At 48.4% G+C, this 24,089-nt stretch overlaps 1 protein-coding gene across 1 annotated transcript in view; it reads left to right on the forward strand.

The window, feature by feature from the left end:
- Nucleotides 1-24,089, forward strand: part of CA10 (carbonic anhydrase 10) — a 111,947-nt gene that overhangs the window by 55,564 nt on the left and 32,294 nt on the right. Inside the window, exon 3 of the mRNA XM_038757515.1 lies at nucleotides 2,872-3,014. Within this exon, the coding sequence (XP_038613443.1) occupies nucleotides 2,872-3,014 (143 nt within the window). The remainder of the gene's footprint in view (nucleotides 1-2,871; nucleotides 3,015-24,089) is intronic.

Here is a 24,089-nt window from a genome sequence, read left to right on the forward strand (position 1 = left end):
GATGATGATGAGAACCAGAGGGCCAGGGCGCCTCCCCAATCCTGTCAAATCAGCCCCCCAGGCAGGAAACTCAAGGGGAAAAACTCTCCCACTAGGGCCCAGCCTTCCAGGAGCATGGATGGGGACAAGGAAGTGAGTGCAGATTCCCAGTCGGTAGTACCAGCTTAAAAACTGCCCAACAATAGGGAGGCATATGAAGCGAAGATGGTGTACGTTTACGATGAAGAATTCTTTCCCCCATGCAGGGGAGGCCATCTGCTTCCCCACAGGTGTTTGGCAGTGGGACGCTCAGTAGGGCTCTTCCCAACACCATATGCCTTCCCCCTCCACCGCGTAACGGCAGGCCTCTACTGATGGAGAAGGCCCCGATTCCTTCATGTTCCCTTCCCCCAGACTCCACCGGACCGACAGCTGGCTTCATTTAGATCAGCTTCTGACTCCCTCTTGAGAATCAGGAAGAGTCACCTGAGGTTGTGGGTTGAGTGGGTGGGTGTGGATTTCAGACTTTCAGCCTTTCGGGCCCGGGGAGACACGCGGAGCAGATCACAAAAAAGAAAGCTCAGGTTGGTACCCTGAATTCACACGGTTATTTTAAGTTGGAGGTGAAGGGTTGTAAGTGGCCTTGTGGTAACTGAAGCTGATGTGTTCTTTGAAGGGACCAATTCCGGGCCTACATGTCCATCACCTGTGGACAAGAACGTAGTTATGCCTAGAAAACATTTTGTCGGAATCTTGGTCCTAATAGAGGTCTTGATTCAATCCGTCGATCGCATTCATTGAGCACCTACTGTTTGCATCATCATCATCATCATCAATCGTATTTATTGAGCGCTTACTATGTGCAGAGCGCTGTACTAAGCGCTTGGGAAGTACAAATTGGCAACATATAGAGACAGTCCCTACCCAACAGTGGGCTCACAGTCTAAAAGGGGGAGACAGAGAACAAAACCAAACATACCAACAAAACAAAATAAATAGAATAGATATGTACAAGTAAAATATACTAAGCGTTTGGGGAAGTATAGTGCAACAGAGTTGGTAGAAACATTCCCAGCCCACAACGAGCTTTCAGTTTAGTTGGGGAGACAGTCATTTAGATAAATAAATCAATTACGGTACAGTTGACTTGGTGTGTTTGTACCAGAGCTGAGAAGATGAAAGGATATATGTGGTGGCGGTTATACTTGTATTTTCCCAACTGCTTAGTACAGAAAGGGCTCAATAAATAGCACTGATTGATTGATTGTTGGGTTGATTAGACCATGTCGAGGTGAGGTTTCCAAAAAGGGGTCAGTCACTCCTGCATTCTAGACAAACTGGCTAGAAAGAGAGAGAAATCCTGCCGAAAACAGGGGGAAACCTGAACTTTTCTTTTACGTGAAGAGCTGTTGAAAATGTCTGATTGGTCAAGCGAGGGAAGAGTGGGAGTTGGTGGAAACTCCAAGCGTGCTTTATGCTACCGTAGGGTAAATTGAGGCACAAGGGACAAGCCAGTGGCTGGGGATTTTCATGGTTTGTGGACTGCGATTGCTTCTTTTTCTTCCCCTTCCCCTGTACTTGCTATTGTTGTTGATATAACGGCATTGGAATTGATGCTGTTGATATTGGTTTGTTTCGGGTTTTTTAATGTTACTTGTTAAGCGCTTACTATGTGTCAAGCACTGTACAAGCTAATCACGCCGACCACAGTCTCTGTCCCCCATGAGGCTCACAGCCTTAATCCCCATTGTACAAATGAGGTAACTGAGGCCCAGAGATGTGAAGTGATTTGCCTCAGGTCACTCAGCAGACAACTAGCTGCTGTTGCTGCTATTAATACCATTGTTATTAATAAAAGTTATCGCTGAAAATACTAATAATCCCTTGTATTTGTCTAGCACCCCTAGTTTTCCAAAACGCTTTCACTTCAGGTATCTCATTTTGTCCTCACAACATCTTTATGCAGTACCCATCATTATCTCCGTTATATTACAAGAAAACTGGGGCCTAAAGTGGTTAAGTGACTTGCCTATATGGTTAGTTGACATTGAGCCTTCGTCCCTAACCACTCAGTGGAAGGAGCCCGGGCTTTGGAGTCAGAGTTCATGGGTTCGAATCCCAGTTCCGCCAATTGTCAGCCGTGTGACTTTGGGCAAGTCGCTTCACTTTTCTGTGCCTCAGTTACCTCATCTGTAAAATGGGGATTAAGATTGTGAGCCCCCCTTGGGACAACCTGATCACCTTGTAACCTCCCCAGTGCTTAGAACAGTGCTTTGCACATAGTAAGTGCTTAATAAATATCATCATTAGTATTATTATTATTACGCCTTCCCTCACTCCTTCTTGGCACCCTGCCCCTCTTCTCTTTATCAATAATAATACTAATGGTATTGGCTAAGCATTTATGCCAAAAACTATTCGTGTAGATACAAGTTAATCAGGTGGGACACAGTCCCTGCCCCACACGGGGCTCATACTCTTAATCCCCATTTTACAGGTGAGGTAACTGACGAACAGTGAAGTTGCCCTAGGTCACACAGCAGACAAGTGAGCTCGTTGTGGCAGGGAATGTGTGTGTTGATTTTTACACTGAACTCTTCCAAGCACCTGGTACAGTGCTTTGCACACAGTAAGCACTCAGTAGATATGATTGAATGAATGAATGGATGAAAGTGGCAGAGGAAGGTTTAGAACCCAGATCTTTCCGGATCCCAGACCCGGGTTCAATCCACCAGGCCACACAGCCTCTTCTCTGCACCCCACCTTCCCACATTAGCCCCTCGTGACCCTGGGTTCCAGCAAGCGCTCGACCCCTGGGTCTCCTGCCCTCCCTCCCTCCTCCAGCCCCGTTTCCTCCCATCCTCTTGGCTAATATTGTGCTTTCTCTGCTAGTTCCGTCCTTCTGGGGATTGGTGAACTCCGCCTGGAACCTCTGCTCGGTGGGGAAACGCCAATCTCCCGTCAACATCGAGACCAGCCATATGATATTCGACCCGTTCCTCACCCCGCTGCGCATCAACACCGGCGGCAGGAAGGTAGGACGCCGCCGGCTCGGGGGAAGCAACGTGGACAAGGGACCGTTGGCCCGAGTCCTGCTTACAGCCCCTTTCCGCTCCGCATCGGGAAGGCTGGTTTTCCCCAGGCCGCAGGGATGGGGAGAGAGGAGGGAGGTGATTGAGGACAATCCGCTCGATCGAATGCTCTAAAATGCCAATTGTTTCTCTCTAGATTGTAAGCTCCTTAAGAGCAGGAACCATCACTTACTCCATTTTCTACACACGCCCCCGGTGTTGCTATGGGGACCTTCCTTGGGAATCCGAGCGGGGATAACGATGTATAAATTGTGTTTTATAAATCCTCCCTGCCACTTTCCCTGCACCTTGCTGAGTTTGGCTGAGCTCGGGCTCAGGTCCCCCGGACCTGTCTACTAGTTGGAGGAAGAGAGTGTTTGGTTTGTGGAAAGGGCAGATCTGGGGGAGCAGTGTGTTGAGAAAACAGCATTCTCAGAAACAGATTTCCCACTTTCTCTGTCCCTTGTTTTTCTTCTGACAACAGCAAAGGTCAAGGAAATGTATGCTCGGGGTTAAACTGGTAAAAAAGAAGTGAACGGAAAGGACAGAGATGAAGAATTAATCTTTTCACGGGCCCCTTCTGGTGTAGAGGGTCACCTCGTTCTCCGAAATGCTTAGCTTTGCTCGGCAGCTGTGGCACCTGCCCGCCCCGCGACCCGAGCCACTCTGCCCCGACCACTCCCTGCTGCCCCAACCTCTCCCACGTGCTGATGGAATAACTTATTTGTCTTCTCCCGATCATCACGAGTGGGAAAACGGTGACCATTGGCAATTGGTCTTTTGGACCCAGGGCCGTGGCGTGAAGAGGATTTTTACAGGCTTTGTCCTGGAGGGGAATGAGTGAATTCCCTATTATTCTGGAGTCAAATTCCCGCTCTGATGGTCGGAGCTCTTCCTTCTCCTCCTTCTCTCCTTCACCCTCCACCATGTCCCCTCCCCCGGATACCCATTTTGACCTTCGGGGGTAACCAGGGAAGCCATGGTCAAAAGAGCTTATGACCATCATCTTGGGAAAGGACCTCATGACCGTTAACCCAAACACTCAGAACGGCAGCTTCAAGTAAAAGGTTCGGTATCGCGAGCACCGTAGACCTCCACATTCAAAATGGCACCATTGACGTAGGGGTGACTTTGGCCTCAACTTGGCCAGTGGCCACGGGGAATCACCAGCTGGAGCTTTTCCTGCTGAGGCAGAGCGCCGTCACCTCTCAAAACGTGTCAGTAATAATAATGATGGCATTTGTTAAACGCTCACTATGTGTGAAGCACTGTTCTAAGTGCTGAGGTGGATACAAAGCGATCAGGTTGTCCCACGTGGGGCTCACGGTCTTAATCCTCACTTTACAGATGAGGCAACTGAGGCACAGAGCAGTGAAGTGACCCAGCTGACAAGCGGCGGAGCCGGGATTGGAACCCATGACCTCTGACTCCCAAGCCCGGGCTCTTTCCACTGAGCCACAGTGCTTCTTTACATGAATTAAGGAGATCGTACAAAATGTGGCTTTGCCCTTGGCTGCTCCGTTTGCGTCCCGGGTCCCGGGTTTCACGGACTGTCCGTGTGACTGTCTTTTAGCAAATAGTTTGTCACTTTGAATCCCGTCAAGGCCCTGATGACATCAGCCAGGGCCTCTTCGCCCTCTGTAAACCTGGATTTCAGTCCGGAAATCGTTAGCTTGGAGATCAAGCCACTGCTGAGCTGGGCGTCCCTTTCTGCTACTGGGAACCAGATATTAAAGGATTTGACTGGAGCTAAAGTGGGCGACCTTTTGGCCCCAAGTATTCAACGGGGCCCGTGCCCGATTCGGATGCTGTGTATGCGTTTGTCTGTTTTGGAGAAAATCTGTGACGGAATAGTACTGACTGCAATTCCCAAATAGTAACCATCTTCCAGAGGAAAGGGAAGCTGTTTCAACAGTTATGGTAACATCAGAAAAGCAGCGTGGCTCAGTGCAAAGAGCACAGGCTTGGGAGTCAGAGATCATGGGTTCTAATCCCGACTGCGCCACTTGTCAGCTGTGTGACTTTGGCCAAGTCACTTCGCTTCTCTGTGCCTCAGTTACCTCACCTGTAAAATGGGGATGAAGACTGTGAGCCCCATGTGGGACAACCTGATTACCTTGTATCTACCCCAGGGCTTAGAACAATGTTTGGCATATAGTAAGCGCTTAAGAAAGACCATCATTATTATGAAGCAGTGTGGCTCAGTGGAAAGAGCCCGGGCTTGGGAGTCTGAGGTCATGAGTTCTAATCCCGACTCCGCCACTTGTCTGCTGGGTGACTTTGGGCAAGTCAGTTCACTTCTCTGTGCCTCAGTTACCTCATCTGGAAAATGGGGATTAAGACTGTGAGCCCCATGTGGGACAACCTGATCACCCTGTACCTCCCACAGCACTTAGAACAGTGCTTGGCACATAGTAAGCGCTTAAGAAATGCCATCATTATTATTATTATTATCCATTGGTTCTCTTGAGAAATGACAATGCCTCACCCAATACTTCAACCTCTCCTACTACAGATTTCTCTGTCCCTCTCCCCATCCCGCTCTATTCATTCATTCATTCAATCATATTTATTGAGCGCTTACTGTGTGCAGAGCACTGTACTAAGCGCTTGGGAAGTACAAGTTTGCAACATATAGAGATGGTCCCTACCCAACAGCGGGCTCACAGTCTTGAAGGGGGAGACAGACAACAAAACAAAACATATAAACCAAATCAAATAAATAGAATAAATATGTACAAGTAAAATAAATAGAGTAATACATATGTACAAACATATATACATATATACAGGTGCTGTGGGGAAGGGAAGGAGGTAAGATGAGGGGGATGGAGAGGGGGAATAGGGGGAGAGGAAGGAAGGGGCTCAGTCTGGGAAGGCCTAAAGATGCATCGCTTGGTTCTTAAGTGAATTCGGCAAAGTGTGATTTTGTTTTCCGTATAAATGCGCGTGGAAACTATTTGCATATGTAGTGGTAGAAACACTGGGATTTGTCAATGTCAGCATCTGCCTTCCGTACTGTTTGTGTCTGGGAGCGATCACTCACTGTTATTTGTCTTTGCTGAAGATGGAGAGGAGCTGTAGGTGATGGGACTGGAAATGAATCAATCAGTCAATCGTATTTATTGAGCACTTACTGTGTGCAGAGCACTGTACTAAGCGCTTGGGAAGTACAAGTTGGCAACATAGAGAGACAGTCCCTACCCAACAGTGGACTCACAGTCTAAAAGTCTAAAATGAAGCGCTGGTGGAGTCATGATAACCCACCTGGAGGAGTTGATTCTAGTTCTAGTGGCTGGCTCAGGGCCTCCCACGCTCTCTCATCCCCGCTGAGCGTCTTCCCACCACGGCCCAGAGTAGACGGACAGAGGTGCGGGACATGGCGCGGAATATGGGCATTCTTTGCCCATTTCAGCCCGCTCCTCCGAAACCCTGGCCTAGAACCCAGGAGTCCCGATGTCCGGAGTCGGGCTGTTTCCCCCGGACCTCCATCGGGGCGGCATTACCCCGTGTACGGTGCGTAGCCAATGACGGAGTCGTGCTCGCCATCATTTTCTAGAAAACCATTCCCTCGAATCGGCAGAAAGAAGAGAGGAGAAGCCCGGGGTGAGGATTGTTCTAAATGAATTCCGGCCTCTCGTCAGAGGCTGTGACGTATCAGGCTTAAAACCTGAGGACAAACCGTAACCGCCGCTCTAGGGGGAAGCAGTGGTGTTCTCAACTCTGAGTTGCATTTGGTGCCTTGCTGGGAATCCTGATAACCTGATAATCCTGTACTAGCGCTTAGTACAGTGCTCTGCACACAGTAAGCGCTCAAGAAATACGATTGTTGATAACCGGGAGGGTCAGAGAACCTCCTTGCGGGCAGGGAACGTGTCTACCAGTTCTGTCATTTATTGCCCTCTCCAAAGCGCTTAGCACAGTGCTCTACACACATTAAGCTCCCAATAATTACCACTGATTTTTTTTCTGGTATTTATTAAGCACTTACTACGTGTCAAACGGTGTTCTAAGCCCTGGGGTAGATGCAAGTTAACTAAGTTGGACAAAGAACTCACCCCAGATGGAGCCCACAGTCTAAGTAGGAGGAAGAACAGGAGAACTGAAGCACAGAGAAATCAAGGGATTTGCCCAAGGTCACACAACAGATAAGTGACTGAGTCGGGATTAGAACCCAGGCCTGTGTCGTTTCCGTCAGGCCGTGCTGCTTCCGATTTAGCCTTGAAGTTGAGGCAGCAGTGTGGCCTAGTGGAAAAAGCAAGAGAATGGGAAGACTGATAATAATAATAATGATGATGATGGTCTTTGTTAAGCACTTACTACGAGCAAAGCACTGCTCTAAGCGCTGAAGTCGATGCGAGGTAATCGGGTTGTCCCACATGGGGCTCACGGTCTCTATCCCCATTTTACGGATGAGGTAACTGAGGCACAGAGAGGTGAAGTGACATGCCCAAAGTCACACAGCTGACAAGTGGCGGAGCCAAGATTAGAATCCACGACCTCTGATTCCCAAGCCCGTGCTCTTTCCACCAAGTCACGCTTTTTCAGATCAGATCCGGGCTCCAACCCCGGCCTGCTGCGGGGCGACCTCGGATGAGTCACCTTGACCGCTCTGGAGTGCCGTTTTCTCATCTGTAAAATGGGGAAATGATACCTACCTGCTTTCCCTACTTCCCAGGCCTGGTAACCCTAATCCACATGCCTCCCCAGAGTACCTATTCCGGGACTGTCCTTGGGAATCTGGGACTTTTCCTCCTCTGGATTCTAAAATCAAGCAAGAAGCAGCATGCCCTACTGGATAGAGCACGAGCTTTGGAGTCAGAAGGTCCTGGTTTCTAATCCCGGCTCCGCCAATTGTCAGCTGTGTGACTTTGGGCAAGTCACTTAACTTCTCTGGGCTTCAGTTACCTCATCTGTAAAATGGAGATTAAGACTGTGAGCCCCCCGTGGGACAACGTGATCACTTGGTAACCTCCCCAGCACTTAGAACAGTGCTTTGCACATAGTAAGTGCTTAATAAATGCCATCATTATTATTATTATTATGTACAGAGAACTGTACTAAGCGCTTGCGAGAGCACAATACGAAGGGCTTACAGTCATGAGGAAGAAAACCGGGTCTGGAGGGAAAGAGTGAACCGTTACCTCTCCCACGGGATTATTGGAATGTACTTTGTGAGTTTCCAATGGCTGTTTTATCCTTTTGTGGCCCAGGTTTTTCAAAGGCTAAAATATACATTATATCGTTTGGAGTATATTCAACTTTAAGAAAATATGATAATGTTGCTTCCCATGCTGTTCTCTGTTCTCTGGGGTGTGCTATCAAGGAAATATTTCTCTCTGACAGCCCGCCGTACCGGATGGAAATAGTACTTCTCATTCCACACCCTGTGCGGGATTTGAGGAGTATTATCTGAGGCAGGTAATATACCTCTGGGAAGCAGATTTAGGACCCTGGACATTTTTGTTTTATGATCACTGACTGCTGGTGTTAGTGAACTCGTTCAGTTGGTCTGAGAAGAGGAATGGTAGATGTACTTTCACAATGGTCAGGTGCGTTTTAGTGAATGGGATACCTCTCACGGGTGAAATTGCCCTGGGTGGAACCTGGTCGATAGATTTTGTCGGGTAATAGTTGACCAAGTTGGAGATGATGCCAACACTTGGGTTGAAAAAATCTTTCATGGGTACCTCTCTGAGCGGGTCTGGTTATAATGTTTTCCCCACACACATAAACACACATACACACACAAACGCAGCATGGCGTAATGGGTAGAGCACGCGCCTGGGAATCAGAAGGTCATGGGTTCTAATTCCGGCTCTGCCACTCGTCTGCTTGTGACCTCGGGCAAGCCACTTCATTTCTCTGGGCCTTGGTTCCCTCGCCTGTAGAATGGGGATTGAGATTGTGAGCCCCACGTGGGACAGGGACCGTGTCCGACACGATTTCCGTGTATCCACCCCCGTACTTACTACAGCGCCTGGCACATAGTAAGCGCTTAGTACGGCGCTCTGCACACAGTAAGTGCTCAATAAATATGATTGATTGAATGAATGAATGAATAGTAAGTGCTTAACAAATACTATCGTTATTATTATTATATATTTTGAGGAATCAGTGGTGTTATCTCCGATTTGACTGAGTAGCAGCATGGCACAGTGAATAGAGCACGGGCCTGGGAGTAAGGAAGTCATGGGTTCTAATCCCAACCCCGCCACGTGTCTGCTGGGTGAACTTGGGCAAGTCGCTTCACTTCTCTGGGCCTCGCTTACCTCAACTGTGAAATGGGGTTCGATACCGTGAGCCCCGCGTGGGACAGGTACCGTGTCCGATCCGATTTGCTAGTATCCACCCCAGTGCCTGGGACACAGTAAGCACTTAACAAAATACCGCAGTTATTATTATTATCAGTGTTATTAATTGAAGGCTAGAGGAGGGTGAGACTGACTCAAGATCACACACGGCAAGCGAGGTGCGGGGCTGGGATGAGATCCCAGGTCTCCTGAGTCCCAGCCCCGGGTTCTTTTCACCAGGCCACTCTGCCTCTCTTTCCCCTCCAGAGGGAAAGGTGAGCGTCCAACTGGGAGAGTGGATCCTGATAACCGCATCCACGGCAAACCATTCCGAGTGCAGGCAGAAACACGGCAGCGGGAAGTCCAGCACTCTCTAAGGAGAAGTCAGCCTTCACCGCTAAATCTAATCCAGCGGACAGGAGCTGTCAAAATGATAAATGCGCCCGTCTTGAAGATCAGTTTACCCACCAGGGCGGCAGAAAAGAAGAAATTATTCACCCACCAAAATATGTTAAGATGATGTTGGTCGACTTAAATTGACAAAGGGCCGGGGAAACGCAAAGTTAAGATTGAAACCCTGCAATTGGCTTAAACCCTTGTTCTCCTGAGGCTCTCTGCAACAAGGAGACAACCCTGAGTAATTACTCGACGCGGCCGGAATGCCCCTCGGAAGGCAGGCTGTTGGCGGAGTGACTTATTTCAATTTGTATCCATGTCTTTTGCTGAGGCTACAGCGTCACCGGCAGAACTCACTCACCGGCCACATTTCGATCCCATTCCACAAATTGGCCCCGGTTGTAGACATCCCCTTGGCAAAATCTGCCTTGTCAGTCAGTCAATCAATCAATCAGTAGTATTTATCGAGTGTATTTATCGAGCTCTGGACTAAGTGCTTGGGAGAGTACGACATGACAGAGTTGGTAGGCACGTTCCCTGCTCTCGGGAGGCTTACAGTCTGGAGGGGGAGGTGGAGATGAAAATAAATAAAATGAATTGCAGGTGTGTTCATCAATGCTGTGGGGGCTGAGGCGGGGTGAAGGATACAAATTCAAATTCAAGGGTGGTGCAGAGGGAGTGGAAGAAGAGGAAATGAGGGTTTAGTCGAAGAATGGCTCTTATAGGAGGAGTGATGTTAATAAGGCTTTGAACTTTCATTCATTCAGTCGTATTTAGTGAGCGCTTACTGTGTGCAGAGCACTGTACTAAGAGCTTGGGAAGTACAAGTTGGCAACATATAGAGACGGTCCCTACCCAACAGCGGGCTTACAGTCTGTCACTACCAACTCTGTCGTATCGTACTCTCCCAAGGGTTTAGTGCGCTGTTCAACACCTAGTAAGCCCTCAGTAAATACCTACGTTGATGATGATGATGAGAGGTAGGATGTGGGTCGGCTGCGTGTGAGACGAGATAGACTTATCTCCACATTTAATGTAGTCAAGAGACACTGTGCTTAGCGCCAGGCTTGCGAGGTATAGCGTGCGGGAGAGCTGAACTTCTCCATCCTAGAGGGGTGATCGTTCACAGTTTATTCAACATTCATTATCGAATTAGTTATTGAAAAGATTATTTCATGCTTGGCTAACTGGTAAATTTGATTCAAAAGCCAGAGAGACACGGTGACAAATGTGACATTGACTGTGATGATTACGGGCTTGAAACGCAGAAACGTGAATCCTCCGTATCACTTCACTGCGAAGATAGAAGAATCTTTATACGCTGAACTTTCGGGGGTCCATTCTTAGTACTTCTGGATATTATAATAATAATAATGGCATTTATTAAGCGCTTACTATGTGCAAAGCACTGTTCTAAGCTCTATTAAGAGACTATGATATTTTATCAGCTTTGCACATTAAGTCAATCGTAATTATTGAGCGCATACTGTGTGCCGAGCACTGTTCTAAGCTCTTGGGAGAGTACATTTTAACAGTGTTGGTAGATAGATTTCCTGCACACAACTAGCTAACATACAACTCAGTGAGAACCCAGTGCAGCGCTCTGCAGATGGCGGATGCCCAGTTGTAATAACAATAATTTGTGGTAATTGCTGAATCCTTACTACATCAATCAATCAATCAATTGTATTTATTGAGCACTTACTGTGTGCAGAGCACTGTACTAAGCACTTGGGAAGTACAAGTTGGCAACATATAGAGACAGTCCCTACCCAACAGTGGGCTCACAGTCTAAAAGGGGAAGACAGAGAACAAAACCAAACATACTAACAAAATAAAATAAATAGAATAGATATGTACAAGTAAAATAAATAAATAAATAAATAGAGTAATAAATATGTACAAACATATATACATATATACATATATACTACATGCCAAGCACTGCACTAATAGCTGGGGTAGACACAAAATAATTAGGTCCAACACAGTCCCTGTCCCACAAGGGTCTCCCTATCTAAATAGGAGGGAGAACAGATATTGAATCTGCATTTTACAGATGAGGAAACTGATGCCCAGAGAAATTAGAGGAGCACGGTGGCCTATTGAATAGAGCATGGGCGTGGAAGTCGGAAGGACCTGGGTTCCAGTGCCGGTTCCGTCATTTGTCTGCTGTGTGACCTTGGACAAGTCGCTTTACTTTTCTGTGCCTCAGCTCCCTCATCTGTCAAATGGGGATTAGAACTGTGAGCCCCATGTGGGACATGGACTGCGTCCAACCTGGTTATCTTGTATCTACCCCAAAGCTTAGCACGGTGCCTGGCACACAGTAAACACTTAATGAATACCATTAGCAACGACACCGATTTGCCCAAGGGCTGATAGGCAGGCGAGTGGCAGAGTCCGGATTCGAACCCAGGTCCTCAGACTCCCTAGCCCAGTGCTCTTCCTACTAATAATTATAATAATAATGGTATTTGTTAAGCGCTTACTATGTGCAAAGCACTGTTCTAAGCGCTGGGGAGGCTACAAGGTGATCAGGTTGTCCCACAGCGGGGCTCACAGTCTTCCTCCCCGTTTTTCAGATGAGGTCACTGAGGCACAGAGAAGTGAAGTGACATAATAATGGCATTTATTAAGCGCTTACTATGTGCGAGGCACTGTTCTAAGCGCTGGGGAGGTTACAAGGTGATCAGGTTGTCCCAAGGATGCTCACAGTCTTAATCCCCATTTTGCAGATGAGGTAACTGAGGCCCAGAGAAGTGAAGTGACTTGCCCAAGGTCACCCAGCTGACAGTTGGCAGAGCCGGGATTTGAACCCGTGACCTCTGGCTCCAAAGCCTGGGCTCTTTCCACTGAGCCATGCTGCTTCTCATATAGGCCCCACTAGGCTTCATTTGTTCCCGTACAGTGCTGTTGCACCCAGCAGGTGCTCAATCAATACTACAGGATGAATGTCTAAATGCAGTGAGAGAGGTATGCATATCGACACCTAATAAGCCCTTAGCAGATACCGTTAAAAAAAATCATTTCATCCTTTTTCTCTTCTCCCTGGTTTCACATGTCCTCCCAGCTTCAAAATGCCCCAAAAGTCCAGCACAGCGCTCCTCGCCTGTGGCCAAGGCCGTCCCTTTTGCTCACAGCCCTAATGAGAGCTCACCTCCTCCAGGAGGCCTTCCCAGACTGAGCCCCTTCCTTCCTCTCCCCCTCATCCCCCTCTCCATCCCCCCCATCTTACCTCCTTCCCTTCCCCACTGCACCTGTATATATGGATATATGTTTGTACATATTTATTACTCTATTTTACTTGTACATATCTATTCTATTTATTTTGTTAGTATGTTTGGTTTTGTTCTCTGTCTCCCCGTTTTAGACTGTGAGCCCATTGTTGGGTAGGGACTGTCTCTAGATATTGCCAACTTGGACTTCCCAAGCGCTTAGTCCAGTGCTCTGCACACAGTAAGCGCTCAGTAAATACAATTGATGATGATGCTGACGGGCTGCGAGACCTTGAACCCGAAAGGACGGTTTCCCGCCTCCCATCCAGATGGGCAGAGGGAGAATTAGAAGCGGAATAAGGCGGCGTATCTGAGCGCCAAACGGGGGCTGAGCCTCCTCCTCCGCTACTGTGGCTTAACTCACCGCAGCCTCTCGGTAAGCCGGCGGGGATTAAGTCGTCTCCCCGGGGACCACCATCTGTCAATCACAGGCGCAGAGTGCAGTCGCCCCTCGTACAGCGACAGACACGGAAGGAAGTAGCCCTCTTGGTCCGAAGCGGACCCCGATGGAGCTATAAAAACAGCCCCACGCATGAGTCTGAATGAATAATTCTGGTGCTATAAGTGATGTCGTCTAAAATCAGAGGATAGAGCCCCGCCCTGGGCCCTGGCTTCCAATCCCGGCTCCACCACTTGTCTGCTGTGTGACCCCGGACAAGTCGCTTCACTTCTCTGGGCCTCAGTTCCCTCATCTGTAAAACGGGGATTAAGACTGAGAGCCCCCCGTGCTACGTGGACTGTGTCCGACCTGATTACCTTGTATCTACCCCGGTACTCCCTTTTACAGATGAAGTAACCGAGGCCCAGAGAGGTGAAATGCATTCATTCATTCAATCGTATTTATTGAGCGCTTACTGTGTGCAGAGCTAGGGAAGTTCAAGTTGGCAACATATAGGGATGGTCCCTACCCAACAGTGGGCTCACAGTCTAGAAAATATATAAGTATTTATATATAGTAAGCATAGTAACATAGTAAGTAACATAGTAAGCATTTCACCAACACCATTTAAAAATAAAACTGCCGCTTCAATGCTTTCTTGTCACCTAAGCACTTGGCTATTGTCCTTTTCAGACCACTTATGTATATAGACTGATTTTTATTTTAATACCTCTCTTCCTCACTAGATGGTAAGCTTCTAGGACAGGAATCAGGCCTGCTAATTTTGTTATACATCTTCTGAAGGCCTCGGTGCCAACAGTAAATGATAAGCTCTTTCAAAGTGGGAATATCGTCTACCAACTCTGTTGTACTCTCCCAAGTGCTGGTACAGCGCTGTGCACACAGTAAGCAATCATTCATTCGTGAGACTAACACCCAGACAGACATGTCAGGGTTTTCAGTTATTTGGGGAATCTGTTGTATTGTGCTCTCTCAAGTCTTTGTACAGTGCTCTGAGCTCAGGAAGCGCTCAATAAATACCACTGATTGATGGACCACCGGGGCTGTGTGGGTGACTGGAACTCTGAGCTTCCAGGAGCCCAATTCCCGCTCATTCATTCATATTTATTGAGCGCTTACTGTGTGCAGAGCACTATACTAAGCGCTTGGGAAGTACAGGTTGGCAACATATAGAGACGGTCCCTACCCAACAGGGGGCTCACAGTCTAGAAGGGGGAAAAGCATTCATTCGTTCATTCATTCAATCGTATTTATTGAACGCTGACTGTGTGCAGAGCACTGTACTAAGCGCTTGGGAAGTATAGGTTGGCAACATATAGAGACGGTCCCTACCCAACAGTGTCCTCACAGGCTAGAAGACTGCGGCTCATCTAGCCACAGCCCCCCTGCCACCCACTGCTTCTCTCTCTCTTTTCTGTATTTGGCCATGTCTTTCGTGACATTTTAGCATTTTGTCGCTTTATAATAATAATGATGATGATGGCATTTATTAAGCGCTTACTATGTGCCAAGCACTGTTCTAAGCGCTGGGGAGGTTACAAGGTGATCAGGTTGCCCCACCTGGGGCTCACAGTCTTAATCCCCATTGGACAGATGAGGGAACTGAGGCCCAGAGAAGTGAAGTGACTTGCCCGAAGCCACACAGCTGACAAGTGGCGGAGCCGGGATTTGAACCCATGACCTCTGACTCCAAAGCCCGGGCTCTTTCCACCGAGCCACGCTGCTTCTCGCTGCTTTTTCGGTGTCTGTGGGCACCCCCCTCTCCCACCCTTACATCCTTAGATAGCAAGCCTATTTCACGCCTGTTACCGTGTCCAACTCCTGCCCCTGGACTCTTTCCCAGCACTTAGATGGACTGTGGCATTGAGGAGAACGGTGGCCGTGGCGATTTCCACCTTCATCCTCCTCCTCCTCCTCCTCTTCTCCCTCCAGGCCTCTGCAGGCATGACCCCACCCCAGCTCCTCAAGAGCCAATCCGCAGTCATGCCCTTGTGGCGGATGGCGGCAAAAGTCATCTGAGATTTGTGGGGAATAAGGAAGAGATTCCAGGGCTTTCTGCAAAAACCCTCCAATTCCCATTTCATTAAGCATTCCTGCCTGCAGCTGGGCCGGGGGATTACCGCGTTTCGCCATCTGTGTGGATTAATGGTACCCGACTGCGCCAGAGCGACAGATGAGATTGTTGGCTTTTCCAGATGAAACAAAGAACTGAAGTAGGGCCATCGTTCCTTGATTTGTGTCCCCCGCACCTGTTTCATCTTCACGGCCCGGCTTCGGCTCGGATGAGATGAGCCATCCCGGGGCTTTCATAATAATAATAATGATGGCATTTATTAAGCGCTTACTATGTGCAAAGCACTGTTCTAAGCGCTGGGGTAGATACAAGGTAATCAAGTTGTCCCACGTGGGGCTCACAGACTTCATCCCCATTTGCCAGATGAGGGAACTGAGGCCCAGAGAAGTGAAGTGACTTGCCCAAAGTCACACAGCTGACAAGTGGCAGAGCCGGGATTTGAACCCATGACCTCTGACTCCAAAGCCCGAGCTCTTTCCACTGAGCCACGCTGCTTCTCTGGGTGGGAGGTGGGAATGAGATGTGGGACCTACCCCACTTCCGTATATGGGGATCGTTTTTCTCTTCTGCCAAGGAGCCTTCAGGAAGAACCCAAATGGGACGAAACTCAGATTTCCCATCTTTCCTGGCTCAGGTGCCTACTTGATTGTGTTATTTGTTAAGCGCCAGGCACTGCTCTCTAATCAATCAGTCAATCGTATTTATTGAGGGCTTACTGTGTGCAGAGCACTGTACTAAGCACTTGGGAAGTATAAGTTGGCAACATATAGAGACAGTCCCTACCCAACCGTGGGCTCACAGTCTGAGCACTGTGTTAGAAGCTAATCAGGTTGGATACAGCCCCTGTCCCGCAGGAGGCTCACAGTCTTAATCCCCATTTTACAGATGAGGGAACTGAGGCACTTCACAGACCCGCTCCAGCTCTCTGACCAAATCGGAGGGTGTCCAGGCAGGGCTGGAGAAATCCAAAATGGTAGCTTCCAGGCCTGTCAACTCCGAAGCCTGAATCCCTACCCTCATCTCTGCCGCTCCCGCCGTCAAGATGAAGAGCTGGCTCTATGCTTCCCCAGCTCCCGGGAGCTCACTGGTCGTAAGCAAATAACCACCCGTCCCTGGGATTGCCCACAGACCACAGAAGTCAGAACTTTTTTTCATGAAACGACCCTGGCTGATCCATCGGATGCTGTTGCCCGGAGTTATAAATGTCTCGTTAGCTGTGCCGGACTGCCCCGGGCCCGACTGTCACCCAGGCGTGAAAGGGTCGCCTGTTTCTAGCAGCTCCAGGGATCACAGGAGAAGCAGCCAAAGCAAGTCACCGCATGGCCCCGCGGGGCTGGGATTCGGGCCAGGGTGGGCCAGGTGTCTCGGTGCATTGGCTGGCTGGGAAGTGGGGTCGTTTCTGAGGAAGCAGACCGTCAAGACTAAGGTCAAACTTTGTCCATTTGAGTGGAATGCTGTTCCCGGGGATCACACATTTCGCCTGGGGTGAATTAATGTCGGTGTTCATCCATGCTGAGCACCGGAGACGGGTACAAACAAGACGGTCGGATCGGATGCAGACCCTGACCTCTGCAGATCGTCCGGGTGAGTGAAGGAAGACGCAGCAGGGAGGGAATTCCTCAGTTTCCACAGACTAATTGGGGAATCCTGCCATTCACCAACCCCCGGATCCACCACACCTCAGCCCTCTCCACCTTCAGGGCCCTCTGAAGATCCCTCCTCTTGCCAATGTCCAACACCCCACGTTCTACCAACTCCTCAGCACTTCACTATGTGCCAAGCACTGTACTAAACCCTGGGGTAGATCCAAGATAATCAGGTGAGACACAGTCTCTCCTTCTCTTCAGCTCCCTTCTCCATGGCCCTGACTTGCTCCCTTTATTCATCCCCCCTCCCAACCCCACAGCACTTACGTACGTGTCTGTAACTGATTTATTTATACTGATGTCTGTCTCTCCCTCTAGACTGTAAGCTCGCTGTGGGCAGGGAATGTGTCTGTTATATCGTTATATTGTCCTCTCCCAAATGTTTACAACAGTGCTGTTCACACAGTAAGCACTCAATCAATACGAGTGACCGGCCGAAAGACAGTCCCTGCCCCACATGGGGCTCATAGTCTATGTATTGAATCCCTGTTTTAGAGTTGAGGAAACCTAAGCCAGGAGAAGTTAAGTGACGGGACTAGAACCCAGATCCTCCGACTCCCAATCCCGCGGTTCTTTCCACTAGGCCACGCTACTCCGGGCCTCTCCTGCTGCTTATGACGGTTTCGGCTTGGCAGATATTTTTCCCGTTACAATCGTCTTTGAGACAGGGAAGCCACGTTTTCAGGTTCCTTTGAATTCCAGGGCTTTGGTGATTCATCTTTGGCTGTGTTACTTTGAAGTGCCTCGTCGTGAGCATAAGTAATCTTTCGCGCGGCTTTTGTTTTCTGTTGCGTGTTGGTTGTTTGTGTTCATTGTTCATATTCGATTTGCATTTGTGTCCTCGAGGCCCCGGACATGAACTAGACAAAGCAAAGCTAGATGAATGGGCTAATTTTCAAGAGCTTATTCAGGGCTGATTGCTGTTTTTCCACCCCCCCAGGAATGTTTTGTATCGCTTCCTTTATTTACTGGGTGCCGATGGACTTCCCTGAAATGATGGTGGGGGAACTGCCCCATAGAAAGTGCTCTATAGAAGCAGCGTGGCTCAGCGTCAAGAGCAAGGGCTTGGGAGTCCGAGGTCATGGGTTCTAATCCCGGCTCCGCTACATAATAATAATAATGGCATTTATTAAGCGCTTACTATGTGCAAAGCACTGTTCTAAGCGCTGGGGAGATTACAAGGTGATCAGGTTGTCCCACAAGGGGCTCACAGTCTTAATCCCCATTTTTTTACAGATGAGGTAACATGTCTGCTTGGGCGAGTCACTTCCCTTCTCTGGGCCTCAGTTACCTCATCTGTAAAATGGGGATGAAGACTGTGAGCCCCACGTGGGACAACCTGATCACCTTATTCCCCCCCAGCGCTTAGAACAGTGCTTCGCACATAGTAAGCGCTTAACAAATGCCAGCATTAGCATCATTTACCCACATTTTCTTGTTTTCAGTCTACACAAGTAATCAGCGGGCCTCCAGGTTTCCTAACCCCACCGTGTTCGGCGGGGACAACGGGCAAGAAAGGAAAGCTGTTCAAAAAACCAGGTCACCCTCCCTAGTTCACCAAGTATTTCCCCCGAATAATCATTTGAAGAATTGTGGCCTTCATTGAGTGCTGATGAGCAGTTCATCACTGGTATTTTTGGAGCACTTACTGTGTGCAAAGCGCTCTACCAATTGCTGGGGGTAGATACAAGTTGAGCAGATCGGAACCAGTCCCTGTCCCATACGAGGCATTTCATTCATTCATTCATTCAATCGTATTTATTGAGCGCTTACTGTGTGCAGAGCACTGTGCTAAGCGCTTGGGAAGTCCAAGTTGGCAACATAGAGAGACGGTCCCTACCCAACAGCGGGCTCACAGTCTAGAAGGGGGAGACAGACAACAAAACAAAACATATTAACAAAATAAAAGATATAGAATAGTAAATATGTACGGGCACCCACTCCCACCCCGCTCCCAACTCCCAATCTAGCATATGTGATTTGGGAATATTTTCCGGAGGTGGGAAACCATGTAGTTGAGATGGGGAGGTCTGAGGTATGTGCAGTTCATTCAGTAAGTATTTATTGAGGACCTACTGAATGCAGAACGGTGAAGCAGCGTGGCTCAGTGGAAAAGAGCATGGGCTTTGGAGTCAGAGGTCATGGGTTCAAATCCCAGCGCTGCCAATTGTCAGCTGTGTGACCTTGGGCAAGTTACTTCTCTATGCCTCAGTTCCCTCATCTGTACAATGGGGATGAAGACTGTGAGCCCCCCGTGGGACAACCTGATCACCTTCTAACCTCCCCAGCGCTTAGAACAGTGCTTTGCACATAGTAAGCGCTTAATAAATGCCATCATTATTATTATTATTATTATTGTCAGCTGTGTGACTTTGGGCAAGTTACTTAACTTCTCTGTGCCTCAGTTCCCTCATCTGTAAAATGGGGATTAAAACTGTGAGCCCCACGTGGAACAACCTGATCGCCTTGCATCCCCCCCAGTGCTTAGAACAGTGCTTCGCACATAGTAAGCACTTAACAAATGCCATCGTTATTACTACTGAGCGCTTGGAAGAGTGCAGCAGTAGGGAAGGTAGATTTGTCCCTGCCCTCAAGGAGCGTACAGTCTCGTGGAAAAGATCTGTATTGTGCCGATGTGTTTACTACAAGGTGAGCTTAGCTCTGCTTTTGAGCCTCCTTTTTCGTATTTCAATATTATTATTACTGTTGTTATTAATAATTGTCATTGCTAATAATAACAACAACAATAAGAATAATATGACAAATAATAATAATCAAGTGTTCCAAATGTGCCAAGGGCCGGAGTTGTTGCAACATGTTCAGGAAGGGCACGGATCCTGTCCCACGAGGAGCTCACAGTCGAAGAGGGAGGGAGAACCAGGGATCCTATCCCCATTTTACAGATGAGGACACTGAGGGCCAGAGTTTTTAAGTGACCTGCCCGTGGCCACACAGCAGGCCCGTTACGGAGCCGGGATTCGAATCCGAGATCTGGATTCTCTGCCCCGTGTCTATCCCACCAAGGATCCCATTTGAGTGTTTTGTGGGTGGCCAGAAGGTTTCTGTAAGGCACTCATTAGCCTTTTCCTAGGAAAGAGCAACAGGTCTTTGAAAAACAGTGGACAGAACATGGGCTGGAGTGTCAGAAAGACCTGGGTTCTAATCCTGGCTCCGCCACTTGTTTGCTGGTTGACCTTGGGCAAGTCACTTCACTTTTCTGGGCCTCATCTGTAAAATGGGGATTATGACCCAATGTGGGACACGGACTATGTCCAACCTGATTAGCTTGTGTCTACTCCAGCACTTAGTGCAGTGCCTGGCACATAGTGAGCGCTTATCAAACCCCACAATTAATAACAAATACCATTTTTAAAAGAAGATCTGCAAGCCTGCCATCAGTGATGGTGAATAGAAATTCATCCTGAAACTCTGAAATATTTCCCTTCCATGGCTGAAAAACGGAGCAGTCATCTCCCAATTTCAAGCCAAAGCCTAACCTGTTCCTGAAGTCAAAACTGACCGAAATTCCGTCAGTTGGGGCTCCTCCTCAGCGTCTGTTTGGGACACCCGTGGGATAGTGAGGGTAAGTAGGGAATGTCCCGCGGTTCCCCTGCCAGCTTACTCCCCTTAACCAAAAATTTCTCCCCACGTGGACCCCATTAGTCAAATAGTCACTTGAGCCACGGTAGGCCCGCGAAGAATAGCTCTGTCTTATTATTACCTGTTATTACCTCTGTCTGTAACTGGACTTTTCAGCCACTACTTTGCCGAGAATTTCGGGAAAGCAAGTAAGAGATTATTGTAAATGAGGCCCCTGGAAATGGGAGGCAGAGGAGAAGTTTGAAATCCTCCCCTCCTCCTCCCGTAGCTCCTCGATAATTAAATGGAATCAGAGGCCAGGGCCGGGACCCTGAGAGGCAGCTGCTGTTGAAAAATGAATTTGTCTCAAGTGGAAAAGTGCCATGCAAGGTTAGGCTCCGTGCTGAAATGCTCCGGGATGGCCTGGGTGAGAGTGTTTACCTCAAGGATACAGTCAGTCGATCATATTTATTGAGCACTTACTGTGCGCAGAGCACTGTACTATATTGGGAGAGTACAATATAACAGACACATTCCCTGCCCACAGTCAGCTTACGGTCTAGAGGGGAGCCAGACATAAATATAAATAAATAAAATTACAGATATGTACATGAGTGCTGTGTAGCTGGGAGGGGGGTTGGACAGAGGGAGCGAGTCAGGGTGACGCAGAAGGGAGTGGGAGAAGAGGAAAGGAGGGCCTAGTCAGGGAAGGCTTCTTGGAGGAGATGTGGCTTTGAAGGTGGAGAGGGTAGTTGTCTGTCCGGTCTGAAAAAGGGGGGCATTCCAGGCCAAAGGCAGGATGCGGGCGAGAGGTGGGCAGAGAGATGGACAACATAGACATAGTGACTTTCAGAACTTCCTCCTTTGAGGATAAATGCTCCCCCTTCCCTGTCCCCCCTCCCTCGATTCCCCCGGGCCGTACCCAACTCATCAAGTCCTCATTTAATCTTCCTATCCGTGCTCCCTTCCTCCACCTGGAAATTATTGTGTGTTGATTTCCCCAGCTAAACTATTAATTCCTCCAGGGGAGGGACTATTTCTTCTAATTCTTTGCTATTCTCCCAGTGCTTGAGGAACACCATGGCCTATAATAACTGTGGTATTTGTTAAGCTCTTACTGTGTGCCAGGTGCTGTACTAAACACTGGGGTGGACACAAGCAAATCGGGTTGGATACAGTCCCTGTCCCACTTTGGGTTCACAGTTTTAATCCCCGTTTTACAGATGAGGGAACTGAGGCACAGAGAAGTGAACTGATTTGCCCAAGGTCAAACGGCAGACAAGCGGTGGAGCCTGTGAGAAGCAGCATGGCCTCGGGGATGAAGTATGAGCCTGGGAGCCTGAAGGAGCTGAGTTCTAATCCCGTCTCCGCCACTTGTCCGCTCTGTGTCCTCCAACAACCAGCGCTGTTGTTATATTGTGAGAAGCAGCGTGGCTTTTAATGGAAAGAGCATGAGCCTGAGAGTCAGAGGACCAGGGTTCTGTTCCCGGCTCCACCACTTGTCAGCTGTGTGATTTTGGACAAGTCACTTCACTTCTTTGGGCCTCAGTTACCTCATCTGTAAAATGGGGATAAAGACTGTAAGCCCCACGTGGGACAACCTGATTACCTTCTATCTACCCCAGCGCTTAGAACAGTGCTTGGCCCATAGTAAGCTCTTAAGAAATACCATCATCATTATTATTATTATTAACCAAATTGCTACCACGCTGATTCAAGCACTTATCCTATCTCGGCTTTACTGTATTCAGCCTCCTCACTGACCTCCCTTCCTCCAGTCAATACTTCCCTTGCTGCCTTTCTGCAAAACCTTTCAGTTCACATCTCCCCACTTCTCAGAAACCCCCAGTGGTTACCCCTCTACCTGCGTATCAAACAGAAACTCCTTACCATTGACTTTAAATCACTTAGTCAGCTCGCCCCCCATCTTACCTCAATGATTTCCTATTACAACCCAGCCTGTTCACCTCGCTCCTCTACCACCAGCCTAGTCACTGCACCCCTCCCTCACCTAACTTGCCAACTTGTACTTCCCAAGCGCTTAGTCCAGTGCTCTGCGCACAGTAAGCGCTCAATAAATACGATTGAATGAATAAATGAATGAATGAACTCACCTCCGACCCCTTGATCATATCTTGCCTCCGGCCTGGAATTCCCTCCCTCTTTATATATGACAGGTGGGCACTCTCCCCACCTTTAAAGCCTTATTAAAATCACATCTCCTCCGAGAGGCGTTCCCCAACTAAGCCGTCTTTTCCCCTACTCCTTCTCTCCTCTGCAGTGTCTGTGCACTCAGTTCTGCACCCTTTAAGCGCTGATATTCACCCCATTCTCAGCCCCATAGCGCTTACGTCCATATCCGTAATTTAAGCATTTATATTAATGCCCGCCTCTCCCTCTAAACTGAGCTCCCTGTGGGCAGGGAATGTGCCTACCAGCTCTCGGTTATGTTGTATTCTCCCAAGAGCTTAGGATAGCGCTCTGCACACAGTAAGTGCTCAATAAATGCCACTGACAGGTGGATGGCGGCATCCAGCCCACTCCGCTGGGCCTCAGTTACCTCATCTGTAAAATGGAGATTAAGACCGTGAGCCCTAAGAAGGACAAGGATGTCCAACCTGATTAGCTTAGATTATTAGCAGTATCTACCCCAGCGCTTAGACCCACAGTAAGTGTTTAAAAATATCATCATCATCATCACTCCATCATACTGATCGTGGTAACGTCCCCGTGAGGACAAAGCTGTCCGGTGAACTGGATCCATTTTGCTCCCATTGGCCATGGGGAGTTGCAAAGTGCTCCAACTGAAAGCCGGAGATCCCTAGACGTCAACTCCTTGTTTAAAGGAAAATATGCCCCCAAGGGACAGACTCGTTCTCGAATCCGCCTCTGGCGACTGAGATCGATGCACAGTCTGATGAAGTTGTGCTGTATAGATTCCTCCAGTCAAGTTCATCAAACCATCCATTTCTCTTCCTCTAACGATGCGGATTCCAAAGTTCTTCTCTCCAGTACTTTCATTTTCCCTCGGTCATTACAGGAAGACAGTGACTTAATGAACTGCAAATAGGAGAAGAAAGTGGTATAAATCATCTTTGCATCCTTTTTGCGATATTAGCAGAGCTCTTCTTTCATCATTATCCCGCCTCCGGTGATTTCGCTGGGTAAGATGGCGAAAATTAAATTATGAACTGCATTTCTGGCACTTTAACCCACCAATAAAAACATAAAATCATTAAAATAAATAATAAAGATAAATTAGTGTCAGCAAAGTGTAATATTATCTCACATCAGGCTGAGAGAGCCCAGGCAGAGTATATTCCTGCAATGATAACGCATCTGACGTTCGTCTTTTAAAAATCTGTTGGGAGAC

The sequence above is a fragment of the Tachyglossus aculeatus genome, chromosome 15, assembly GCF_015852505.1.
Source record: "Tachyglossus aculeatus isolate mTacAcu1 chromosome 15, mTacAcu1.pri, whole genome shotgun sequence".
NCBI lineage: Eukaryota > Metazoa > Chordata > Mammalia > Monotremata > Tachyglossidae > Tachyglossus > Tachyglossus aculeatus.